Genomic DNA, 8,730 nt, shown 5'->3' with positions numbered 1-8,730 from the left:
GACCCAGCGCTGGGACGGCAAGTGGATGGTTCTGCGCGTTAGCTCGTACGGGGCTGGTCCGGCGGCGAGGGCTGTTCCTCGGCTCTTGGGACTGATTGGTATTGCTCTTCTGCAATAAATACCTGCATTACGTACGTACAGAGACCTCTCTCATCAGTCATCTTTAGATCTTAGTTTAACATAATCTTTAAAATCAGTTTGTATTCCGCCTTGTTGTCTGACCACAATGCTATTACTGCAGGCAGCGTTTCACATAATTAAAAGCAGTTCCATTACTGTTGTATTATGCACTCGTCTATCACTTTAGAGCATTGATAGCTATGCCAGGTACAATGGATTGGAAGGGTCAGGACTCATTCTGTTAAAGCAAGATTGTTTTGGCTCATGTGGAAGCATTTATCAAAACAAAAAGAGCTTAGAAGCTGAAGTTGTTCCCATGAGGAAAGCACCAGTACCTCACCTTGGTACTGTGGCTTTGCCGATGCACAGTAACTTTTAAAGCCATCAATTAACATCCTTCCACACACAGATGTGTAATTCCAAGAATAACTTTGTACAAGCTAAACCTTAAGATTAAAACAACATACGCTTTCTACAAAAAAACCTAGGCAGGCAAAGGTTGTTTCAGATGTTCTAGCCATGTTAATAGCCTATCATTTCTTGGTTTGGGTTTGTGGTGGTTTTTTTCAGATAAAGATTAATGAACAATTCCAAGGAACAAGTACCTTCACTAGGAATGCCACACTATACAATACAAATTACTATTTGGATTTTATCCAAACTACACTGCAGGAAAAAGAAGCTTTGACATTACCTTCAAAGGAGGAGGGATTTTTATGTTATAGACTTAGATTTCCTATATAGTACTTGTCCATATTCTTTCCAACAGCAAAACGATCTTAAGATCTTCTTATATTTGGCAACTACTGCATCTTGCTCTCTCTCCTTTAACTTTGTGGGGAATCACTGTAAACTGGATACCTGAAGTGATGAGTTAAAAAAAATCCTTGAGAGGACTGGCAGTTATCAAGTCAACCTTGTCACTGTAGAAAACTACTGCAATAGAGACAGACCAAATTACAAAGTATCATTAGATCTCAAACAGTATCTTGTGAGTATATTTTAATAATTTAGAAGTATGGGGTGGGGAAAAAATTCAAGCTACAGAAATAATTTCAGTGGGAATATATGCTATAGTACTATATCCCAGCATTGTATCAGAAGATGTATGTGAAATCTTTAGCTCAGCAAAGAAAATGTAGCAGTCAGCATCATGTGGAAAAACAGATGTCAGAGAAACCAACAAACTGCCAATATTCTTAAAATCCCCTATCAAATAGTTAGACAACAGTAAAAGTTGTAGTCAGCTACCTCCATCTGCAAGGATTCAGACAGTATCTCTGGAAAATATAAGTGCTAACTTCAACCTGGACTTTTTGAAGAGCCATAAGCAATATATATATACACATATATTTTTTAAGCTGCAGAAGCTGACTGTCTAATAAACTTTCACACTGGGATAACTAAAACACTCTATCAGCCCCACTAGAAGATTTTCTGTGAGGATTTCCTTCAGTACAATCGGAATTAAGCTGACCACAACCAAAGTTTCCCCTGCAAGAAAGAGGGAATCATTATGCATATCCAAAACCTTTTATTTAACCTGTCTCAGTGATTAACATCTCTTTTTCTGCCTGACCACTGCCCATCAGCAGGACTCTGGCCTCTAAGAGACATTACAGGCCTTACAGGCATTACAGCTTAGAAAGTATTCAGGAACTACGGTGCTAACTGACTGCTACCACTGAACTCAGCTAGGTTAGACAAGAATAGGGGAAGGATTGTTACAGTTTTCTGAGAGATTTGCACACATCAAAGCTTCAATGCACTGGACACTAAAATGTGTGCTTAACGTGTTTTATTTATGTATTTATATATTTATTTATATCAGCTGGTTACTAACTGCTTTTCACTGCTTCATCCTACAGACAAATCTGAAGTATGGTTGTGGCAGTCCCTCTGAGTCAGTGTCCAACAAATATCACTGATTATGTATCTTTATAATCCATCTGTTTCTCTTCCCCGCCCTGAAATGCAAAGTATGTGCAACATACTGTACTTTGGTCCTACCTAAAAAAAAGGGCTGCCCTTGAGAAAAAGTTTATCCTTCATCACACAGTTCACAAATAAGGAAAGCACAAGACCTCCTGCCAAGTAACTAACAAAACATCTAATTCTAATTATCTGCTGTTCTATCTGTACCTTTCAATACCTGAAAGAATCACAAGGTCTCAGTGAACTGTAGAAATCTGTGATTTACATCAGTCCATCTATTCTTATAGTTACAGTTCAACCAGATATTTAAATAAGATAACACCATCATGCATTAACTGTAGCTTACACTGGAACAACATACACCACCATATATATAGATACGCTTAAATACAATATGCATCTACAAATACTTAAATATACAAATGCAATTGGCTATATACACGTTTATTCACTTCACACATTTTTAATATGCATGGTATCTCTAGTAGATAATTTTTCAGAACTCTGTATAGGGATGCTGCCTGGTTGTGTAGGGATGCGGTCAGGAAGGCAAAGGCGCAGCTGGAGTTGAACTTGGCAGGGGACACAAAGAATAAGAAGGGCTTCTACAGGTATGTCAGCCAGAAGAGGAAGGTCAAAGAAAGCGTACCCCCCCCGATGAACACTACTGGCAAACTGGTAAAAACAGACAAGGAGAAGGCTGAGGCAACTTTCTCAAAGACTCTCCAGTGAAAGCAACACCCATAGAGTTCAGCTGGAAACAGGAACCCTACGAAACCAGGTTAGACTGCCCTACCAAGCAGCCCAGCCCCAGGACTGGGAGAAATATAACAAAATTAAGCCTTTCAGAGTAGCAAAACTTCAGTCCATTAGGAATTCAAGCCTCCTAAATCAATTCAGTTACACATAAGAACTCACAGTGCCCCCATGGATTGTTCCATCCAGATGAGCCTAAGGATTCAGCACGGATGCGTTGGGTTCTGAAGAAAAATGTGCTTTAAACTCTCAGAACCTAGGAACATGCTGCTGCTGACAGGTCGTCACATTGCAGAGCTGGTAACGTAAGTTCACCTCGAGTTCATTCTTACTCTGTTGGCATGAATACACACATCAAAGTACTTGAACACCTAAGAGGAATTCATGTTGTGGCATACAGAGACCTTGATAAATAAGTATTAAGCCCAGCAGCAACATTCACTTATTTTTGTTTGTTTTAATAAATCCAATACATTGTGTACTGGTTGGAAACCTTAAAAACCCATGAAGCTGCAAACCCATTGGGACTTAACTGAATTAGATTGTAAGACGACAAAAATTAGCCACTGAAATTCAACACACTTTTTTCCATCAATAGTATATTCTAAGGCACCTGTATTGCTGATGCAGAGCAAAACGGCCATTTAGTCTCCATAGTCCATTCAATCACTGGACACAAAAGATAACAAGATATATTTATTTATATTATTAAACCCAGCCTTCTGAAGGAATAAGCTCAGCTATCAATGACCTACTTTTCAGTTAGAATCAGAAAAGCAAAGCTTGTTTAGAAAGACTTAACTACTCTTTTCTTCAGCCCAGGGGGAATATTGAAAGAGCAATTTCTGGATTCACTTTCAACATACATGCAAAAATATCTTCTGTTTTGGCCCTAACTGTGATTTATTTTTCTCATCGCTCCTAAACCTTTACACTGCATCAGCTGTCAGAGCCTTGCTCAGGATAATTACAAAAAGTGATTGCTTGCAAAGCCTCACTGAAATCTACACCTTCAAACACAGCAAGAACTTCCCAATGTATTTGGCATTGTTTCTAGAACATGTTTCTAGAACGTTTGTTTCTACGCAAATGCTGACCTTGCATTAGCATCCTCATCTTTACATTGCCAGCAATTAAAAGCTGCTATCTACACTGTGTAAGTGTTCATTAGTAATTTGAAGTTTTAAACAGCAAAATAAAGTGAATAAATCACCAGAGTTATCACAGGGTTCCTTATTTGAGTGTTTCATTTCTTCACCATAGAGAAACAGCTGAGGCACAACAATACGTTCTCAGTGAAAATATTTACAATCCAAGGATCTGGCACAAGTTTTGTTTAACTTCATCCAGGTATTTGTTGGACAGCAGTCTAAACTTCAATAAATTTTAGAGGGAAACGTCAATTTGAGATTGTTAGTCTCACCTTTTACTGCTTGACAGTGCTCTTGGTGAGGCATTTGCTACAGGGTTATTATTCCAGACACGGGTTTTTTTACTGCAGTACTGACAAAGAGCTCACAGCCAGCCTGTTCTGCAGTGCCCCAGCACCATGCTGCAACAATCAGAACACATAACTCATACCTAGAACACAAGCAGTAAAGATAAGGAAGCCACAAATTATTTCTTGCACTTTTAATATCATAAAAACAAACTATGAAAACTTCTAATAATAATAATAAAAAAAGCAGAACATCAGGTAGTTGTTTTGGTTTGTTTTTTTAAATTAATCTTACAAGAAGTCTTAAACAATTTCAAAAACTTACAAAATATATTCAAGTATGGAAAGTTACTTTAGTGATAAAACAGCATTTCTTTACAATGTGCTTTTCTCCAATCAGGATAAGGAAGTGTATGCATATCAAAACCATCAGAACAAATCATTCATACCATCAGAACAATCCACTTTTCTCCATTCCAAGAAACAGCACAAGTATTTTAAGTCAATTTAACTGTAGTATGCCAAAAGAACAAAGCAACATAAAAATAGTGACTGATAAAGACAATACAGGGAATACACAGAAAAGAGAAGATCTATGAAGTCTTCAGTAGCCCCACAATTTAGTATGTGGAAGTGCTTAGCTCTTCAGCTGGCTTTGTTCCACTGACCGGTTGTACATGAGTAAATTGGTATCAAGCACGAAAAAATGGTAGTATTGACTCCTGTTTACAGTTTAAGAGCATAAACATGTTCACTTTATAGATGCTCATTGTAAATTTCAGATATTACAGCAGAGTCAGCAACAGGGAACACTAAACCAGCCAGATGGTTTTGTACTGAACAGAATAAAAACCATTTGCGTGTGCTTTTCTGCTAATTTCAGCACAGAAGTTTTAACAAGCAGCACAGAACTGCAGTATCGCTAACTTCTCTAGCTAGTATGGAAGAAATTTTTTGTTTGTGCCATTAATTACTCAGTTGTAAAATCACTGATTTAATCTAATAGCTACATTATCACTTAGTAAGCTCCATAAAAATATTCTGTAAAACAGCATTTTCAGTCATAAAGAGCAACAGCTAATATGGTAGTGCTGAATCACCCTAAGTGATCCTCATCGAAGATGATGGAAATAGGCAGTACATAACTGGCACTTCTCCCTAGACTGAAGGACTTATGTTATAATAAATTTCTCTCTAAAAACCCCTGTATGCATACCAAGTCCAATTCCAACTACACATCTTACTAAGTAAGAGTTTAAACCGGATTTGGCCAGCTAGGCCAGTTAGTAAGCTTCCTAAGCAATGTTCCAGGTAGTGGTAGGTTTTTTTAATATTAATTGCAGAAGTCAGATTTAAAAGTAGCCTGCATTTGAATAGCATGAAAATAATTGAGAAGAATAACGTTTGACTGAAACATTGCCTCATATATTCTAAATCTCCCAATCTGCCTATAAAAAGCTTAAAAAAATACTATACAAATTAAAATTTGAATAAAAATATCCAGTAAGTATTTACTCCCAGGACAAGCTTACCAGCTACCGATATAATTGTGTGTTCTGGTGACTGCCTTCGAAGTTAAAATGCTACAGTTGCACCCATTACTACATTTCAAAAATCAAACCTGTTCTGTGTATGCAAAGCAGATCTGTAACACTACTTATATAATCAACGGCAAATTAAAAAAAAAAAGAAAGGCACACCACACCAGTGTCACAGTTCAACAATACTATATCAGTTACAGGCAAACTTCAGGTTTTCTTTTCAAACTTGTAGATTCTTCATATACAAATATATGAACCTTGCATATTCTATTAAGAACAAACAGTAATTAAATAGAGGGATCCTTTCTTCACTGCATACAGAAATAACAATGTATTTACAGTTTTCAAAAATTCTGGACTTCTTGTTTTGCAAGAATTCATATTCTTCAGGCTGAAAAATAGTTACACAATAGTTCAGAACATAAGCAGCTTCTGAAGAGACAGGTTACTAATTCTAACTTACTGATGTAAAGACTAGAGTGCCTTAAAGGGAAAGAAAACCACCCATTTCACCTAAACGTCCCATTATTTGTGGGATTATATCACAAACTACAGACGTTTTAAGATGTTTTACACAAGTTAGATATTGCTTATTTTCACAGATTTCCCGATTTAAGTCATAGAAACAAATGAGCTGCAGCCGTAACCGCTTTTGTGTTCAGGTTGCTGCTGTCATTGCAACATGTATTAAGATCAGAGTTACAAGTTCCCCTCGTGTGTGTTTGGTTACAAGCAAGTGTACCCGCACGTACATAGCTAAATTTTGATTTTTTTTTTACTCAGCTTAAAATAGCAATGTACCAGTTTGAAACAAATCTGCTGATACTCAGATTTACTCTTATGTTCCCAAGTTAAGATGCGTGGTCTTAACCTGTAGTCTTGAAAACTATTTTAAAGCAGCTGAAAGCTTTAAACTGCAAATTCAAAGCAAAATCCCCCAGAATCAGTAATTAAAGGTAATATTTAAGAAGAACATAAAAACTACAGTAAAAATCTGCATGAGAGGAAGGTGGTATTTGCGTTCAGAGCTGTTCTTCTAAGTTGAAAATAATCAAAGCACCTGTTCTGAATAACAGTACTGAAGAGAAAAATTGAACGCTTCACAGTAATACACACTTTCAGTGCCACTTTTTACTGCAATGTTTCCTGAAAAGACAGTAGGGATTCAAAACTTGCAGACTGAATATGGGAAAAATAGTCCAAACTTCATAGCAACAGAATTAACAGTTAAAGCAAACAGAAATTATGTAACTGACCTATTTCTTACACTGTAAGACCTCAAAAGAAAAATAATCAGTTTGAAGTCCTTCACATGCATGTGACGAGTTGTTGGCATAGGAGCTCTGAATCATTCAGCATGTCCTACGTACGAATCAACGTAAATTAACTACAACCAAAGCCTGAGAAGCTTAAGCCAAAAGGAAACCTGATGAGATGATTTAGTCCTTTCACATCAGAGAAGGTAACATTAGCTTTCCAATGGATTATTTGACAGATTACACACTCAGGAGCTCTCTCTGCTGCTTTCACAAACAGTAGAAATCATTGTCAATCCTTGCTAACCTCTTACAACCAAGAGTAGGTAGCTTTGAGAATTCTATCTACATGCCACAAGCATCTTCTTCAAAAGAGGGAAGATGCTACTGTAAAAACAGATCTTTTCAAGTTGAAAAAATTACACATTTGGTTCAGAATTGTACATTAAGAGGATTTTGTGTCCAAATAGTGGAGTTTCAGCATTCAGCATCACATACAAGAAGTCTGGAAGTGGCAGCATAGCCGCATGTAAGGCATTTTAGGAATGATTCCAACACAGCTCGCTGCCTTCAGCATTTTATTAGGTTCAACTAACATGAGCAACCTCTCACATTTTAAGATTGTTTACTACTAAACCCATGGTCATTGGGATCAACCCTGAAACATCTGTAGACCTTCCATAATGACAGATGCAACACGAAGAGCGAGCATTTCCCATGTGTGGAGAACAGCTGTCTGACAGCTAACACGTCGAATGAGAGAGGTCACTTCCCGTAGCCAATCCTCGCTAACTGGCCCAGTCCTGAAAGCGGAAACAGTCACTGGCGATCTTCCACACTGTGTTGGTAGGTGTGGCTTGTGCTGTCAGCAAGAAGTTCTGGTTGAAGTAGCGCTGCTTGTCACCATCAAATTTTACCGTCCCGCTTGTCACCACGAGGACTGTCGTCTGGCCTTGAGTAGCTTGCTCTTCACACGGAGAAAAAGGGTAAAGAAAACAACTCAAAAGACTAACAGGTAAAGAAGTAGGAAACGTACACAGAAGTTTCATTCAATTCTGGTTATACTAGTTATAGGCTAACAATTGGTTACACGTTCATGAAAAGTACAGTTTTGTTGCATCATTTCTATACAGACAATGGTGTATTCGCTCGCCAACACTGCTTTTTAATGGCTTTTCTATTTTTATCTCGTTCATTTTAGAGCACTATAACAAAACCTGAGTTTTTGCTTAGAATAAGCTCTCATTATTTGAGATATACATATATATATTTACATTTAGCAAGTTGCATACATGTTTTTTCCCCGCTATTAGAGATTGTATATTTTTCACAGCAGAGCAAAGCAAGCATGCTTGACCACAGGCTTTTTCCTTACTTATATATACAAAATATCCATTAGAAGTAATTTATTAACTTCTCAATTATGTAAGCCTTTCTTCAGCAGTTATTAATCAGAAATCTAAAGAACTTAACATCTATTCTAGACGTAAAGAAATCAAAGTACATACAGGTTAATGATTTGTTCCACATTATACTGAGGTCAGTATCAGAGGCTACAGTAGAGGTCTCTTGACTCCTAGACATTGTCAAGGACAACATAATCTGAGAAGCCAGACTTTTTCAAAACATGAAAATACATCACATCTGAATATGATCTTAACAAAAAAGCCCTTAAAATATTTTC

At 37.2% G+C, this 8,730-nt stretch overlaps 1 protein-coding gene across 1 annotated transcript in view; it reads right to left on the bottom strand.

Moving 5' to 3' along the window:
• Positions 1-7,656: 7,656 nt before the first annotated feature.
• LOC104084025 (NTF2-related export protein 2) overlaps positions 7,657-8,730 on the bottom strand; it is a 2,716-nt gene continuing 1,642 nt past the window's right edge. Inside the window, exon 3 of the mRNA XM_009587729.1 lies at positions 7,657-8,013. Coding sequence (XP_009586024.1) covers positions 7,835-8,013 — 179 coding nt within the window. The 3' untranslated portion in view covers positions 7,657-7,834. The remainder of the gene's footprint in view (positions 8,014-8,730) is intronic.

Source organism: Fulmarus glacialis, unplaced genomic scaffold, assembly GCF_000690835.1.
Source record: "Fulmarus glacialis isolate BGI_N327 unplaced genomic scaffold, ASM69083v1 scaffold47991, whole genome shotgun sequence".
Lineage (NCBI taxonomy): Eukaryota > Metazoa > Chordata > Aves > Procellariiformes > Procellariidae > Fulmarus > Fulmarus glacialis.
This window is presented reverse-complemented; position numbering and strand designations above follow the sequence as displayed.